Raw genomic sequence first — 19,120 nt, forward strand, 5'->3', positions numbered from 1 at the left:
AAAGTATTACTCCAAAATTATGGATGATGATATATTTATGATCAGGACAACGATATGAATGTATAGAAACTTGTTTCATGAAATTCTGATATCTCTAGGTCCATATGTAAGGCTTCCAATTTTTTTCCTTTTGTTTTAAAATATTATTAATTCTGGGACGAATCCAGGATTCGTCCCCAAATTCTAGGACGAATTTAGGAACAAAATTTTTGTCTGTTGCGAACTTGAAACGAAATATTTTTGTTGCAGATTTCGTTGGTAATTTGGGTCGATATTTATTTTTGTCGCTAAATTTGTCCCAATTTTGAGATGAAATTTTTTCGTTCCAGAATTTTGTCCCTAAATTATAGTGTGTGTTCCGTCGCCTTGGTCACTATTTTTCACAATAAATAAGTTGTGTAACATATATCCACCTAAAAACGCCTGTGGATCAAAAAAATATCGTTTTAAGTCAAGAGTAATTTTTTCATGTAGATCTTGTAAATTCAGTGATATCCTTATTTGTGTAAAATGAAAAAAATTTAGATCTCAAAATTATGAGAAAAAAAAATAGTTTCACGAATCTATGAGTTTTTTAAATTAAAAAAAAAAAGAAATAGCTTAGAGAAATTAAGGCATTTTTAAATTAAAAAATAAAGGGTGTATTTTGGGAATTTAAAAAATATTTTGGAGCTATTAGTTTACTGAGAGGCATTTCAAGTGTGTGGAAGGTGTCTGTAATGCAAATAAGAAAAAGAATAATATAAATAAGAAAGTAAATATCACAAAAAAAAAATTAAAAATAAATGATTTGTTTAGATTGGTTCATTCGTAATAAATAGAATTAAATTGAAAAATATTTAAGATTGTTGCATCTACAATAAATCAAATATTTATTTTTTTTATTATTTCATAATTAATATTTTTATTTTATTAATTTATAAGAAATAATTATAATCTTGATTATTTAGTCTATTTTCTTTGTTTAGAATATTTATTTCTATATTTACCATTGAGTTGAGTTTAAAAAATAGATTTTCCTAATTCTTGGATGGTTCAATAATTCGATTTTAGCATTGTATGAGTATGATTTAAGAATTTAAAAAGTAAATAATAAATTAACTTTTCAAAATTAGGGGCACAGTGAGAAATTCACCCATACTTTATAGTTTTTTAAAATATCTTATAGTTGCACTATTGTCATTTTACCCCTAATATTTTCAAAAGTATTATTGAAATATTTCCTATAAGGCATTGCCAGCACTTCACTTAAAGAGGTAAATCAGCAATGTTGATGTAGTATAAGTGTAAATTAGTAACAGTAAACTATAAAAGGTATTTGTATGGATAGATAATGATAGCATAAAGTTATAATGCTTCAAATAGAGATCACTTGAATCCAAATGTTGTCTAAAGCCAAAATAGATATGACAAATAAATTGTAAATACCTAGAGAAATTATTGAGTGAGATTATCTTGGTTTCTACAAACAATTGAATAATTCAAAATACCACATTAACTGAAAAACCAAGTAAATCCAATTAGATTCCACCATGAATGATTCAAAGCCACAAGCTCTCTTTTGACGTAATATTTTTTTTCAATTGAAACATTTTATTGAGCTATTCAGAATTTATTTTAATTTTTATTTATTTGGAAAATAATTAAAGATTAATTTTTCTAACTAGTCGAATTAAGGGCATAAATAATCTCCATTTCATTGAGTAGATTGTAACTAAACTAATTTAGTCCAAATTAGAAACACTAAACTCATATATAGCTCAAGCACGTGTAAATAATAATTCGTCCAAAACCATCTTTTAAAGTGAAAATTGAATTCCAAGCTGCATGTCTACAATTGGGGCAACACCCTAGTTGAACCAATAAAAAATCAAATTGAGCTAATTGGGTAACCTTCTAGAATGTCATAATATGAGTTTATATTGTCCCCTCGGATGGGTCTAGTGGCTAGCGCATGAGGTGTTGTCATAATGAAGTATGAGGTTCGAATCTTGGTAAAGCCGAGGTAAATACCTTCTTTATGTGTTAGTCACTATTCCAAAGACTAGTAGCCGTCCGTGATTTACCTCCTCCGTGTTGGTCTTGGGATGAGTTAGCGGGAGTACTGGAGGCGGACGTATTCATCTTTTTTCATAATAATATGAGCTTATATTGCCTTAAGACTTGGCTGAGTTGGTCATTATCAAATAAAGAGTCGGTGAAATTATATGGTAAAATTATCAAATAAAATAAGAGCCACTGAAGCTAGAGAAATACCTCTCTCATGTGGTGTCATATTCAATTTTTTGATTTACTTCTCTACAAATGGGGTCGAGTGAGATGTTTGGACTCAACATATAACCTTTTGCCAAATAAGATGGGCTTATATTGATAGCTTTAAAAGCCTCAAAAGTTTCTCAATTAAGATTTTTAAATAGAAAAACAACTCATTTTGTGTCAATTTTTACTATTGACTTTTATATAGCTAATTGTACTTTCATTTCAATTCACTCAATTTGAAGTTGCTTCCTTCTCCTCTTTTGTCACCATAATATTTTCAAATCTTCTAATTGAAAGTGCTTAAGATGAAGACAAAGATTATTGTATCTTAGAAGACCGCTGTTGATAAAACATAAATATAGAGGCGTGGTAGTATTATCTTAAAATGAGATTCTAACACTCGCTTTGACCTTATGGTTAACCTTATGGTTAACCATAAGGATGTGTCAACTACTTAAAGATGCACTAACCAAGTCCCATGGACCCCATAGGTCATCCAAGTTGATAAATAGTGGTTCGTTTGCCACTTGAGAATGCGGGGTCGAATCGTGAGACAGTTAAGGTGTAAATCCCTTGATCCTGTGCACCTCACCCCACTTACTATTTGTCTGCTCAGCTGTCATGATTTACCTCCCTCGTGTGTCAAACTACCTAAAGAGATGTGTTGACTAAATTCAAAGATTAAATATTCGGATGACAAATAACTCAATTATCCAAAAGAGGGTATCGATTGAATAAAGAATCAATAATTAATTATCTAAAAAGGGAGTGTTAAACATTATGATTCCGTGTAACTCATCACTCATTGAATAAAAACTGCACTAACAATAATCATCAATGAAGATATCAAGTGTTGGATTAAATCTGCTAAAGAAGGTATTTCTTCATCTGCAGTTCTAATTCTCTATAAAAAAATTGAAACAAATTGCATCATTAGATTACCCAATCACCCTAGATTCATGCATTTATTTAGGCAGGAAATTAATGAAATAAGATAAGAGTGTAACGTAGCCAAAATAATTGCAGATATGCAACTCATGCTAAAGAATTTATATCTTGATATACATCTCAACATGAATTATTCATGATTCTGAACAAAAAGCACTCACAATATTATGTGCATGAAATTCAGTGTAACACATTTAACCTCTAGTTCAAGTAGTAGATTAACCTTATTATAACGAGTAATTATTAAGTAATTATAACAGATACACAAGTAATTATTAAAGATGACCAAGCATCAATCTCCTCCTCTTGTAGTTAGCCTTGAAGCATGCCTGCCTCAGCCTCTTTGTTCGCTCTGTCAATTCCATCTCCGGATTATCCTCTATCATTCTTTTGTGCTGCTCCAAACTCTCCAACTCACTTCTGATGCTCTCCTCGAGCATACCCTTCCCCAACTCCTACAGCAAAAGTCCACCATCACAGTTTCATCAGTAAACAAATTCATGTACTCAGCAAGATTACAATTTAATTTGTTAACAAATTAACCCTAAACTACAAAACCTTAACATTGTGGATGAGAGACTTCAAGCTTTTCATCTTCCGGTGAGGCCACCTCGCGATCCCTAGCTCACGGCATCGCTTCTTTAGCACCGTCAAGCCTACATTCATCTCCTTCGCAGCCTTAGTTATTGGCATATAAAAGTAGTTTTTGATCTCCTCAAACCCTAAGTTGCCCAACCTCATCGGAGACTGCCTTTCAGCGGACTCCAATGTCCCAACGGCAGCCTTAGTCTCCTCATCTCGGCCGACCGCAACACTCTTATCTTCGTGAGGCACAATCACGTTGCACAAAGCAACATGTTCGAAGTCATCTACAGTCGAAAGAGAGGGAGGCGAATACTGAAACGAGTCGAAATCCATATGGTCCAAGCGATCAAGATCCGACGCATAGTTGTTTAGCATGTCGTCATAAGGAACTAAAGGGAGATCAAAATGGTCGAACCAGAGACTCTCCGGCAAAGGCATGAGATCGCTATTATCTGGCTCTGGGTAGTTCCTGCAGACGCTTCAATTGAATTGAAGATGATAAAAACAACTAGAAATCAACAAAGAAAAGATTAATAAATAGAAAATGACAATATTATATTGATCCTCGAAGAAAACGAGGAAACCAGTGAATGATCCTCAAGGTTGTGGGACACGTCATCACACTCAAAGTGTACACGGAGAATGTCGAAATCCATGGACAAGAAGAAGAAGAAGAAGAAGAAGAAGAAGAAGAAGAGTCCGTAGAAGATCAGGGAGAAGAAGACAAAGACATTTATACTGACAAAAACATGCATGATGACAAGGATAGATTAAGTGCTGAAAGCAGACCATTAAGGAGGTGTTTAGTTAATTAATTCTTGGCTGCGCCAGCGGCTAATTTTAATTATCGTGAATGCAATTAATTAAGCTAAATTTCAACGTACGCATGCATCGCATGAATGCATGCATGCATGCATTAGCATTCAAGTGCCCTAATAATGATCATGGTTAATTCCAAGATGTGTCTGTTAATTAAGGGAGAATCTTGAGGGTGTGTTTGCGGAGTTGGCACAGAGGGAGGAATAAGAAGGAGGGTGCAATACTAAATGGCATCAACAAAGAGATGGGTAAGTGAATTAAATTAAGTTGCAGGTGCGATCGATTCCAAGAAGATTGGCAATTAATTAATGGGGGTCTCAAGTCACAATGAACAAGGATATTTACTTTTCTTTGGCATTAAAGTGCTTATCGAGACTGATGATGGAATAATGAATTCATGAAGTTGGATTTTTATTTAATTAATGCTGGTGATGACTGGGTCATGGATAGAATGCTCATATGGTGATGGAGGAGGTAGAGGTATGGATGCATGGTATTGAGTTCTATTGCTTCATTGTAAGGGCAGGCCAAAATTTATTTAGAGTGGAAAGACCTCGGCAATCTCAAGAAGTGGATTGGGCAACCAAAAAAGGACCATTTTGAAGATTCACGATTATAACAGTGGGTCCTTAATTTGTAATGTTCACTTACAAAAGACTTGAAATTATTGAAAATTTAGCTTAATCCATACCAATTTCAAATAAGATAAGTACATTAGCACCTTTTTTATATTATATAGGCGAACTAAATTGTTGATAGTAAACATGTTGATTTCTTTCATAAGAGGGAGACATTATATAGTATAAAGTACCCAATGGTTAATTAAGAGGATTCATTCAATTTAATTATGAATTTATTAATGAAGATAATTTCAAATTAATTAAGTAAGCTTACAATTATGGGATTTGGATTAATCAATTATATTAAGAAAGTAGTAATATTTTATATAACCTATATGTATAAAATTTTATAGATTATTCATCTAATTAATATAGAAATAAGACATAAGTAATATATTATATATAATATTAAAATAAATTATATATATATATATATATATATATATATATATATATATATATATATATATATATATATATATATATATATATATATATGAAATTTAATGAAATGACTTAGAATTAAGAAACTATAATATGAATTATTATATATATTACTATGTATATGTGATATATTCATGGATATGTATAAATATGAAATTAGCATATGGATATAGATATGTACTAAATTAATGCAATTAAATAACTAAGAACTACAATATTATCATCTTACGAATTATATATATATATATATATAATTACTAAATTTAATGCAATGACTTAGTATTAAGAAACTATAATATGAATTATATATATTACCATGTATATCTTATATATACATGGATATGTATAAATATGAAATTAGTATATATATGTATATATATATATATATATATATATATAACCGTTGCGACCGGCTAGAATGGAGGGTTGAATAGCTTGAAAATAAAAATGCAATCCTTCTCGAACTCTTAAACTAACACTTGCATAAATAAAGTAAACAATAAAACATAAAGGACGTAAAAGGCAGACAGAGATTTACTTAGTTATAACCGGGGAGGTTGTTAATCCAAGGAAGATGAAGCACTAGTATCTCTTTCAGGCAGAGAAGCCTTTTACAGCGTTTAAGCACAGAAACAGAAGCTCAACTCTAAACTAAAGCACACAAGCGTTGGAATTATAATTCTTGAGTTCGTTGAAAAGCTTCTGGACTAAAGTTATATTTATAACTTTGGTCGGGACGCCCCGAAGGGTTGCGGGCGCCCTTGGGGGGATAAAACTTTATCCCCAACATTTAGATTGAGTCAAATCTCGATCTGGTCAAATATCGACTTCCGGGCACTCCGGTACGTTCCGAGGGCCCTAGTGGGAAAGTCAACCTAATTGACTTTTTCAGCCCGGGGCTTCTGCTTCGGCTCCGTTCGCCTCAGACCGAGTCTTCCGCTCGCTTAGGTGATCTTTTCCATCCGGAATAGGGCTCACCAGAACCCAACTCCCGATCTTCTTGAGCAGGCTTCTACTCCCACCTCTCATCCCTCGGAATCGCCATGTTGTTCCTTCTCATCCGCCAGCGTACTCACCCGTAGTCTTTCTCTCAGTCGCACCCCGTGTCAACCTTCTCGCTAGCTGCGTCTCTTGCTCTTCGAGCAGTCTTCCGCTCCGGCTTCTCGTCCCTCGGAACCACCGCACGCTTTCTTCTCGGCCGCCAGCGTACTCTTCTGCAGCGCCTCGTCCCTCGGACGCACGACGTGCCATCCTTCTCACTAGCTGCGTCTTCCGCTCGACTACCTGTGCTCATAAGCTCCTGCACACTTAGACACAAGGTTAGAAACACACAGGACCTAACTTAACTTATTGATCACACCAAAACAACTTTGGGGTTCCAACAATCTCCCCCTTTTTGATGTGATCAACCCAAGTTAAGCTAGGGTTAAAATAGACATAAAAATAAACAATTTATATTGCAATAACGTGCAACAAGATAGAAAAATTAAATTTTAAAAAAAAATTAATTTCTACCTCCCCCTAGACTTATACTTTTTCTTCTTCCCCTTTGATTACATAAAAAATTGGGGTTGCAAGAAAAATCTAAGGGTTGACACTTAGAAAAATTATTAAAATCTATTTTAATAATTTTCTTGAAAATATTTCTAAGTCAAGGGAAATTTCTAAATCAAAAATAACTTTTGAAAAAAATTCTTAAGTTTTTGTCATCAAGAATTAAGAACTTTCTAAGCCGAAAACTTTATGCAAGAAAATTTTAAAAAAAATTTGAGAACATTTAGAAAAAAAAATTCTATGCATTTATTTTATTTATTTATTTATTTTTAATTCTAATGCTTTTATCAGAAAGTTTTAAATTTTCATTTTAATTTATCATAACTTCTTAAATCACACTTTTTTTAGATTTAAAGCAATCAATATTAAACATGAAAAAAATTGTATCATGTTGATTTCTATTATTAGTTTGTCGAGATTCTTTAATCGACAAACTATTTTTTTGACTTATATAATATTTTGTTATATTTTGAATTTCTAATTCATAAAAATATTTCGATAATATAAATTCTAACTTGATAAAATTTTTCGATATTTCTAATTTGCAAAATTCGTTTGACAAAATATTTTGTAATTTGTAAAATTTATTTGATAGAAGATTTTCTAATCCGAAAAACTCTTTCGATGATTCAATTTCTAATTCGCAGAATTCTTTCGGCAGCTTTTCGATTGATTTAACTAATTGTTCAGAAGGTGGAGACCATACCTAACTTACCTTGTCAGCAGTTGATTCTCCCCTTGTCGAGTTGCTTTCTTCCGAAGTCTCTCCCCCTTCATTGATGCTCATCTGGGATGAGCTTTCTGTAGCTTCAGGATGGAGTTCGGCTGTCTTGGCAGTTTCCTCATTCTTAGACTGTTCTGACGGTGACTTGGTGTCCATCGAGGAGTTGGATTCGACTTCAGCTTGTACTTCGTAGATCTTCAAGAACTTTTCCCAAAGTTCTTTTGCGCTTTTGTATTCTCCCCTTGTCGCTTAGCAGGTGAAATTCTGCCCGAGTGTTTGACATACTCTCCTCATGTTGCTTCTTGGTCCAGAGATATTTCTTGATTTATTCTCCATTCGTTGTCTTTGGTGCTTCATAACTAAATTTCATTATTAAAGAAATACCAAAAACTATGTTTAGATATACCTCCATTTGTTGCTTCCAAAAAGCAAACTCCCCCAAGAATGCTGGTGGGTAGACGCTAGCTCCGGCCATCGTTTTGTTGCTTTGATTGGCGGTTAGTCCTCCTGAAGCGCCTCGACTTTGATACCACTTGTAGGACCATTGAATATATTGTTGGGACTTTCGAGCCGCAAAAATCATTTTTTGCGTTGCGGAAATCTCGAAGTCTTGCCACAGATCCATGCGAAGATAAATAAAATTCATGTACATGTTTATTTATCCTAGATCTACCTTAGATCTACATGATAAGAGTGTTACCCTTGTCGCGATGCCCTTCGCTTATCCCGCTCATCCAAACGGTTGTCGGATCTCATAGAGTGTCAAGTGTACACTCCTCTACACATATCCACACGGACAAAAGGTGAAGAAAAACCACTTAGAGTGTGCTAGCACCCTTGAATGGTTTCGACAATGGAGGAGAGGGAGATAACAAGAGAAGAGAGGAGGAAGAAGAAGAAGTTACAACAAGCACAAATGCTTGCACTAATGTGGCCGGTCACATAAAGGAGGGTTTTAAACCTCCATGTAATACCAAGAGTCATGGCTCTTGGTCTTTCTCATGAGGTGGCACACTATAATGTAGCCTTGATGATGTGGAACACCATCATTGGCCGACCCCATGCCAAGTCACAATGAGGTGGCGTTTGATCAAGTCAAACTTGACCCTTCATCTTCCCTCTCAAGTCAAGTCAAACTTGACTTTTTTATCTCCCATGGTTGATCAAATCTAACCATTGATTCAAGTCAATTTAATTTAATGAATCTCTATTCATTGGTTTAAATTGACTCAATAAATCATAATTTAAATTATACTCATTTTACACATGAATCAAATTGAGTCCAACTCAATTAGTCTAATTTGGATTACTCTTAATCCAATTTGGTTTATCATATGAACCTAATCCTCTTGGTCTATCACATGAACCTAATCTCCATCTAATTGCCCTTTGTGTGTGACCTTATAGGTTCTTGTAACGTTGGCAATGCTCCTAAACCCATTTAGAAACATAAGTAATGAGCGGTATCTAGCAACACATCATTACTACCCAAGTTACAAGAATGTTGAGATCCAACATCACCTTTGTGACTACTAATTGTGACTCTCACAATATGTGACAATGCCCTTCTATCCTTGACATCTAAATTGATCAATTGAGGCATAGACCATGTCATTCTCTAATCAATTTATGTCTTGAACTCTAAGTAGACTCACTCTAATCAAATGAGCTCAATATCTCATATCGACTCATTTGGGCATGGCCATGCACTTAGTGGTCTCACTCTATCAAGAATCATGATGTCACTCCCGTCATATAGGAGGGATAGATCCCATCTATATCACTCACATCCCTCTGCATAATTTGTTACATACCCAGTAGTCGCCTTTATAGTCCACCCATTTACTAGTGACGTTTGACGAAGTCAAAGTATGCAACTCCTTATGTAGGGAACCATGGTGACTTCAGGTCCAAGGACTGGTAGTCATACTAATAGTCACATGAGAAAGTATATGACACTCATAGAACGATCTATGATACTTTCTCATAGCGGGTCATTCAATATACATTCTCCAATGCATACCCATGTGTCAACTTGATATCTTTATATCCATGACTTGTGAGATCAAGTCATCGAGTTGGCCTACATGCTAGTCTCATCGTATTAACATTATCCCTGAATGTTAATACTTGACTAGGAATGATTAAGAGTAGTGTTCTCTATATCATCTCATTATCGATTCAACCAATCGATTGATATAGATAAGAACATTTTACTCAAGGACGTTATTATACTTAATTATTTGACACCAACACTAGTAAGTATAATAACCATAAATAAATGCCTTTATAAATATATAGGAATATGATACATCGAGTCCATACAACAATCATCACATGATTGGCTCTAGGGCTCTCACTAACATATATATATATATATATATATATATGAAATTAGTATAGGGATATAAATATGTACGATATTAATGCAATTAATAGACCAAGTCTTAAGCTCCCTCTTCTATTTAAATCTTACCTTCAGAAGTCTCACCTTTGATGTTGCCGCTGGCCTTAAGAAGGCTCCCCTCCCTCTTTGTTTCTCCACTGGTTCTAGAGCTCCAAGGGAAGACCAAGAAGGGAGTTAGTAGCTAAAGATTGAAGGCATGTTCTTCCCATGTTATGTTTTTATTGGTTCCTTAAATCCATGCATGTTTAGTTCTCTTGTAATTTGGTTTTGATGGTTTTAGGAGGCCATAAAATCCCCATGTTTGGAGAAATTTATGAGTTTGTTAGTTTTGGTTTTGGTAGTTTCATGTCATGAAATCCTTCACATGGTCGATACCGTTGTTTATGTTATCCTTACCTCTCATCATGATAACTTTATAGGTTACATGTTAATCTCAAATTAGATTTAGATTTATGGTTATTTTCTTCTCACTTCACATCATGTTAACCATAAAAGAGGTATGTGTGAATTTCATATTTTTAAGTTTAGGGCTATGTTTATGCACAAATTTATTTTTAAATCTATGCTTAAGTTTATGCCATGAAATTTCATGCTTATTGATCCTGTCCGAAAGCTGAATCAACGGACGCTGGGCACGTGGCGCTCTCCGAGTCCCTGACGTGGATCTCCGACCGGTCGTACGGTCCTCCGGCGAACCTGCAAGGAAGTCGGGCCGGGAAGGGGTTCCCGGCGACGACCCTCCGACGCTCAAGTCAGGCAAAGCTCAACAAGAAAGTGGCTCCAAGAATCGTAGAATGCGTACCTCCGGCGAAGGATGAGGTCCTTTATATAGGGCTGTGGAGAAGCAGGTGCACACATACCGAGGTGTACACGTGTCCTCAGCCCATACCCTAGTAAAGGCCTGTCAGTGAGCTTACCTGACCCCATACTGCTACAGTCCAAGCACGTCTTCGATGGGACAGCGGAACCCCATGTCATAAGGTTTGGAGTACGGCCTAGTCCTAGAGCATGACAGCTGTCAGAAGATGTTTCTTGTCCTTCTCTCCCTACTCCATGCCGGGGCATCCGGCCAGCCGGCACTCACCTCCCGTCCGGTCGGCCGGCACTCACATCACGTCCGACCCTCCATATGCACTAGTATGCTTGGGAGATCCTCGATAATGTGCTATGTGGGAATTGTTCGCAATATGCTACCTTATGTCTTTGACCGAGCGTGCCATCCGCTCGGCCCTATGATCCTATTCAGCGAGCGTCGGAACCCCGACTCTCGCCGGGGCACCTTTTGCCATCATTTAGACACCGGTGGGCCATCCGGGCGGTCGACCCACCCTTATCCGGTCGGTCACCTATCCTTTGACTTCCATGTGGCGTTGACTTCCCAGAACGGGGGTCCCCTGTTCTTACCGCCGGATCACTTGTATCCCCTTCAAGTCTAGTCGAAGGAGGAGATTAGTCCGACTGACTGGACTGCGAATATAGCCGAGCGGTGCCTTCGTACCATTATCCTCCGCTCGGCCGACCGCAGGGATGACCTTGTAGTCAACAGCAACATTCCTTGAACCTCCTCATAATCTGTGCCAATCTTCGACATTAAGGCTGAGCATGCGCTCATTAAATGCTTTGAATGGCTGAATGCCACGTGGCGCACTGTCGTCATCGTACGGAGGCGGCGGCGTGGTGCTTTGATGGGATCGAAGCGGTTCGAAATGAACGGCGTGATGCGCTTTGATTCCCGTGACCTGGATCCAACGGTGGAGGCCGCTCGGACTCCACCCTATAAAATCTTCATTTTCTCCTCCGTCGCCTTACTCCTTCTTTCGCGTGCTCCCGACTATTCCTCGCGTTCTAGAGCTCCGGCGATCGTATTCTCCTGCTTCCGTCGATCCCAGGTGTTCTTCCCTCGATCCTCCTTTTTCCCGTAAGATTCTCTTATTTTCTTTCTCGTTTCCGGTGCTTTCTTTGCATTTCTTTCCCCAGTTTTCGCTTCCAGGGTACTCTTTTCGCTTGCTGCCGTCTTTCTTCTACCTTTCTGCCTTTTTTATTTCTCCCGCTCGGATCATGGCTAGTTCTTCTCATCCTGAAGACCAGTCCCTCGGCTCATGGTACACTACCATGCAGTCCCGATTCGACCAGCGTGATTTTGATGTTCTGACAGACAATTTTGAAATCTCCGATGATTTTGAACTTCTTTTGGACGGTCCCTCTGCTCGGCCACACAGGCCGCCGCGCGGAGCTTTCTGTGTCTTCCGCGACCATTTTACTGCTGGTCTGCGTTTCCCTGTACATCCTTTCATTATAGATGTTTGTAACTTTTTCGGTGTTCCGCTCGGCAGTCTAGTACCCAACACTTTTCGCCTTCTCTGCGGGGTTGTTGTTGTAGGATCGATAAGAATTTAGATATCTCCACAATATCATGATATTGTCCACTTTGGGCCTAGACCCTCATGGTTTTGCTCTTGGGCTCTCCCCAAAAGGCCTCATACCAATGGAGATATCTTTTCTCTTATAAACCCATGATCTTTCCCATGTGTTTCCAATATGGGACTATGTTTGCAACCTTGCAACCCCAACAATCCCCCCCTCAAACAAAGGACCATAGGCTTCCCACGTCTGATCCTCGACCCACCAGGTCTTCCTGCCCCTCGGTCCACTCGACCTACTAGGACTTCCTTGCCTAGCCGCAACTAGGACTTCCTGCCTGGTGCACCCATCAGGTCTTCCTGCCCCTCGGTCCACCCGACCTACTAGGACTTCCTTGCCTAGCCGCAACTAGGACTTCCTGCCTGGTGTCTGGTCCTCTTGATCCAAACATAGGAGCCCCCACTTTCTTTGTTTGAGGTCAATATTGTACCCACATGGTTCAATCAGACCATAGCTCTTGTGCACAGTCGGCGGTTAAACCTTCTGGCAGTCAGGGCTCTGATACCAATTGTAGGTTCGAAAAGAATTTAGATATCTCCACAATGACACGATATTGTCCACTTTGGGCCTAAGCCCTCATGGTTTTGCTCTTGGGCTCTCCCCAAAAGGCCTCATGCCAATGGAGATATCTTTTCTCTTATAAACCCATGATCTTTCCCATGTGTTTCCAATATGGGACTATGTTTGCAACCTTGCAACCCCAACAGTTGTTTTGTTCAAAATCCACAACATCCCCCTCCGACCGGACGTCTTTTTTTATTTCTATTACCCCAAGCAGTCCGAGCCGGGCACCTTCATGTTCCAAGCTCGGCCCGGCCTAGTCTTCTTTAACAAACTGCCTTCTTCCAATAAACATTGGAAGGAGTATTTTTTCTATATTCGTATGCCCGATCAGGCCAATTTCCGGACCAAGTGGCAGGTCGACCTACCCCCCACTCCTGAGCTGAAGAAATTCAAGACCCGACCGGACTACCTCCATGCTGCAAACATGCTAGCCGGTCTATGACTCGACATCAATAAGCTTCTTCACGAAGGAGTGATGTACATCTTCGGTCTGAGTCTCATACGGACTCCTCTTCCGACCGGCTTCGGTAAGAATTTTACTTGGGCATTTGCTTTGATTGCTAACTGATTTTTCTCCTTTCCTTTGCAGCGGACATCGTCATGGAGTCGGTAATGGCCGACATTCTGAAGAGAAAGGCGGCGGCGCTCGAAGCCGCGACAACAAAGGAGATGGAGGCGCTCGGCATCCAGCCGGTCGGCTCGCACGAAGAAGAGAGCGAGACACATGCTGGGGAGTCGGCCGCTCAGGCTTTTCTCCCAGAGCCAGCGGCTGGGGCAACCCTCAGCCAAGAGCCCTTCGCTCGGGGTGACGGCTCAGCTCCAGAAGAAGAGCAGCCTCACCCGAAAAGGCGCCGAGTGGAGACTCCCGTTCGCTCAGCCACATATGTTGTTCAACCCTCCGCCCGAGCCACTGCAAGTGCTCGCGGAAAGGCTTCGGAGATCGAAGCCATTTCGTCCGATCGGACTCCTTCGGAATGGGACGAGCCGGAGGCCCCTATTGAGGCTATTCCGGTCAGCACCCTTCCGCCCTCTCAACCAGTCAGGCGTTCAACCATCCACTCTCAGTTTTCGGCGCCGGCCTCTGATCCTCTTCCGGATGCCGGTCGGACGACCCCAGGTCATGGCCGCACAATACGAGTCACTCTTCATCTTCCAACTGAAGAACTGCTGCCAGAGGCCGACCAACCGACAGCGCCCGAGCATACCATCACTTTGAAGGGCCCACTAGCTGAGATGTGGGCCGACGCTCGGGCACGCGTCACGCTCATCCCCCTCCGAAATTTGGCCAATAGCCATATGCAGCAGGCCACGGGGGTAAGTTTATTTTCTCCGAGTTTTGTATGCATTCCTTCCGATCGGCCAATAACAACTTCTTATTTTTTTTGTCAGAGATGGGTGGAGGAGATTGCTGTCTCCAACCGCCTGGCCTTGGTAGATGAAGAACTAAGGCAACTGAAGGCGGCCGTCGGTCCGTCCGGCTCTAAAGGCCCCTCCTATTTTGAGCTGCAAAAGGAGCTGAAGAAAGCTCAAGATTTGTTGGCGGCCGAGCAGAAAAAGACGGCCGATCAGGCCCATGCCTTGGCCGAGTCCGAGTGACAAGTCAAGTCGCTCGACACAAAAATAACCTTGGCCACCACTCGAAAAAACACGGTCATTTCCGACTTGGAGAAGAAGAACGTGGAGGCTCGGGACCTGGAGCTGAAGGTAAAGGAGCTGATGGAGCAGCTTGATAGAGAGAAGGCGGGCCGCTCGGCCGACGCGGACAAGCTTCAAAATCTGAAGGATTCCCTTACTACCTCCCAGGCGACCCTCAAAGAATATCAAGAGGTCGAGCCAAGTCGGGTCGCTGCCCTAAGACAGAGCTACATCCGTTCGCCTAAATTCTCGGAGAAAATCTGCGAGCGGATGTACAAAGCCTTCGACTTGGCTATGACCGCCACCACCATGTATCTGAAGTCTAAGGGTCTTCTTCCGGAGTCCACTACTATTTCGGTCGGCGATCAAGTGGCGCTCCTGGACAACATCCCCAAGGACCTTTATGATTACATTGAGTAGACGTCTTTATATGTAGTTAGGCCGCTAGGCCAAAAAATGATCTTTTTTTGTACTTAGGCCGCTCGGCCTAAAGTTTTAATTTTAATACAATGTTTTCCTTTCGCGTACTTTGCTCTTTTGCTAGTTAATGTGTGTTGTCCGCTCGCCTATTATCACACCTCTGGTATTCGAAAGGGACATTAATGTGTGTTGTCCGCTCGACTATTAATTTGGCGTTGCCCTTCCGCTCGGCTAAATATGTAATATTTCGAATAATTAACATTCCGCTTTGATAGCAGAGATCGCTCGCTAGACACCGATGAAGTACCTTTGGGTACTGGGCTGAGCGGAACGTAGAGACGATTGAACGATATTGACGGCGAGTTTCTTGGACAATTGCATCCTTTTTATTGGCCTCATCCGCTCGGAGGGTTTATAGACGCCGACTCGTCTCTCGATATTTAACGTCGGAGCTCGACGGTCTTCCGCTCGAATGATTTATAGACGCCGGCTCGTCTCTCGATATTTAACGTCGGAGCTCGACGATCTTCCCTCCCGGATGATTTATAGACGCCGGCTCGTCTCTCGATATTTAACGTCGGAGCTCGACGGTCTTCCGCTCGGATGATTTATAGAAGCCGGCTCGTCTCTCGATATTTAACGTCGGAGCTCGACGATCTTCTGCTCAGAGGGTTTATAGACGCCGGCTCGTCTCTCGATATTTAACGTCGGAGCTCGACGATCTTCCGCTCGGAGGGTTTATAGACGCCGACTCGTCTCTTGATATTTAATGTCGGAGCTCGACGGTCTTCCGCTTGGAGGGTTTATAGACGTTGGCTCGTCTCTCGATATTTAACGTCGGAGCTCGACGATCTTCCGCTCGGATGATTTATAGACGTCGGCTCGTCTCTCGATATTTAACGTCGGAGTTCGACGATCTTCCGCTCGGATGATTTATAGACGCCGGCTCGTCTCTCGATATTTAACGTCGGAGCTCAACAGTCTTCCGCTCGGATGATTTATAGACGCCGGCTCGTCTCTCGATATTTAACGTCGGAGCTCGACGATCTTCCGCTCAGAGGGTTTATAGACACCGGCTCGTCTCTCGATATTTAACGTCGGAGCTCGACGGTCTTCCGCTCGGAGGGTTTATAGACGCCGGCTCGTCTCTCGATATTTAACGTCGGAGCTCGACGATCTTCCGCTCAGATGATTTATAGATGCCGGCTCGTCTCTCGATATTTAACGTCGGAGCTCGACGATCTTCCGCTCGGATGATTTATAGACGCCGGCTCGTCTCTCGATATTTAACGTTGGAGCTCGACGATCTTCCGCTCAGATGATTTATAGACGCCGGCTCATCTCTCAATATTTAATGTGGGAGCTCGATGATCTTCCGCTCGGATGATTTATAGACGCAGGCTCGTCTCTCGATATTTAACATCGGAGCTCGACGATCTTCCGCTCGGATGATTTATAGACGCCGGCTCGTCTCTCGATATTTAACGTCGGAGCTCGACGATCTTCCGCTCGGATGATTTATAGACGCCGGCTCGTCTCTCGATATTTAACGTCGGATCTCGACGGTCTTCCGCTCGGATGATTTATAGACACCGGCTCGTCTCTCGATATTTAACGTCGGAGCTCGACGATCTTCCGCTCGGAGGGTTTATAGACGTCGGCTCGTCTCTCGATATTTAACGTCGGAGCTCGACGATCTTCCGCTCGGAGGGTTTATAGACGCCGGCTCGTCTCTCGATATTTAACGTCGCAGCTCGACGATCTTTCGCTCGGAGGGTTTATAGACGCCGGCTCGTCTCTCGATATTTAACGTCGGAGCTCGACGGTCTTCCGCTCGGATGATTTATAGACGCCGGCTCGTCTCTCGATATTTAACGTTGGAGCTCGACGATCTTCCGCTCGGATGATTTATAGACGCCGGCTCGTCTCTCGATATTTAACGTCGGAGCTCGATGATCTTCCGCTCGGATGATTTATAGACGTGGGCTCGTCTCTCAATATTTAACGTCGGAGCTCGACGGTCTTCCACTCGGATGATTTATAGACGTCGGCTCGTCTCTCGATATTTAACATCGGAGCTCGACGGCCTTTAAGGTTAATTTGAACACCGCCGTTCGGCGAAGCTATTTGTCATCCTTTTTATCATTTTTGCTTCCTGCATTACAAGTACATAGGCGACCAAAATATACACAAAAGCGAGTTACATCAGTGCACCTTTCACCCAGCTCGATAAAGTTGGAGATGATTCGTGCTCCACGGTCGGTCCAGCTGTCGCCCGTCTTCATCCTCCAAATAATAAGCTCCCGAGTGGAGCTTTTCGATGATTTTGAAGGGGCTTGCCTAAGGAGCCTCCAGTTTGCCGACGTCGCCGACCGGCTTTACTTTCTTCCAGACCAGGTCGCCTACCTGGAATGATCTGGGGATTACGCGTCGATTGTAGTTTTGCTTCATCCGTTGTCTGTACGCCATCAGCCGGACGGACGCCTTGGCTCGCTCCTTGTCGACCAAATCCAGCTCCATGTTCCTCCGCTCGACGTTGCCATCATCATAATTCTGGATCCGGACGGACTCGACGTCGACTTCGACAGGAATCACCGCTTCGCCGCCGTACACCAGATGGAAAGGCGTGATGCCCGTTCCTTCCTTTGGGGTCGTGCAGATTGCCCATAAGATGCCAGACACTTCATCCACCCAGCTTCCTCCCAAGTGGTCGAGCCGAGCGCGCAGAATACGAAGAATTTCCCGATTGGCTACTTCGGCTTGACCATTGCTTTGAGGATACGCCACAGACGTGAAGTGTTGCTCGATGCCATAGCTTCTGCACCAATCTTCGAGCAACTTTCCTGTGAATTGCCGACTGTTGTCTGAAACAAGTCGACGGGGGATGCCGAATCGGCAGATGATATGTTGCCAGATAAATTTCTTGACCATCTGCTCGGTGATCTTGGCTAGCGGCTCGACCTCCACCCACTTGGAAAAATAATCAACCGCCACCAATAAAAATTTCCGCTATCCGGTCGCCATAGGAAACGGACCCACAATATTCATTCCCCATTGGTCAAACGGACAAGACACAGTAGCTGCCTTCATTTCTTCCGCCGATCGGTGAGAGAAATTATGATACCTTTGACAAGAAAGGCACGTCGCGACGGTCCGAGCGGCGTCTGCTTGTAAAGTTGGCCAGAAGTATCCGGCCAGCAGGATTTTCTTAGCCAGCGATCATCCACCCGGATGCCCTCCGCAGGATCCTTGATGCACTTCTTGGAGGATGTACGCCGCATCTTCCGAGCTCACGTATTCCAACAGTGGACGAGAGAAGGCCTTCTTGTATAATTGATCTCCAATGAGCGTGAACCGACCGGCTCTCCTCCTTAGTAGCTGGGCCTCATCCCGATCGGACGGTGTAGCACCCGAGCGGAGAAACTCCATGATGGGTGTCCTCCAGTCACTCGGAAACGAGAGGCCCTCCATCCGATCGACGTGCGCCACCAAAGATACTTGTTCAATTGACTGCTGGATGGCGACTGGCGTTATCGAGCTCGCGAGTTTGGCCAACTCATCGGCTGCTTGGTTTTCCGCTTGAGGTATCTTCTGGATAGTGACTTCTCTGAAATTGGCTTTGAGCTTTTCGAAGGCTTCAGCATAAAGTTTGAGCCGAGTGTTGTTAATCTCAAAGGTACCAGAAAGTTGCTGAGCGGCCAACTGAGAATCTGAATGTAT

General features: G+C 41.7%; 1 protein-coding gene across 1 annotated transcript; it reads right to left on the minus strand.

The window, feature by feature from the left end:
• Positions 1-3,482: 3,482 nt before the first annotated feature.
• LOC121994783 (protein RKD3-like) lies at positions 3,483-4,230 on the minus strand. The gene is made up of 2 exons (XM_042548704.1): positions 3,766-4,230; positions 3,483-3,662 (listed from the first exon to the last, which is right to left on the minus strand). Exons 1-2 carry the CDS (start codon positions 4,228-4,230, stop codon positions 3,483-3,485), a joined length of 645 nt encoding a protein of 214 aa, XP_042404638.1.
• Positions 4,231-19,120: the final 14,890 nt, after the last annotated feature.

The sequence above is a fragment of the Zingiber officinale genome, chromosome 6A (genome assembly GCF_018446385.1).
Source record: "Zingiber officinale cultivar Zhangliang chromosome 6A, Zo_v1.1, whole genome shotgun sequence".
Taxonomy (NCBI): Eukaryota; Viridiplantae; Streptophyta; class Magnoliopsida; order Zingiberales; family Zingiberaceae; genus Zingiber; species Zingiber officinale.

What these genes read in the sequence shown, in the direction of transcription:
- LOC121994783 (XM_042548704.1), bottom strand. Translation starts at nt 4,230, where the DNA reads ATGCCTTTGCCGGAGAGTCTCTGGTTCGACCATTTTGATCTCCCTTTA. An exon ending in CTCTCATCCACAATGTTAAG is followed by an intron (nt 3,663 to 3,765) that starts GTTTTGTAGTTT and finishes CTTTTGCTGTAG; the next exon opens with GAGTTGGGGAAGGGTATGCT.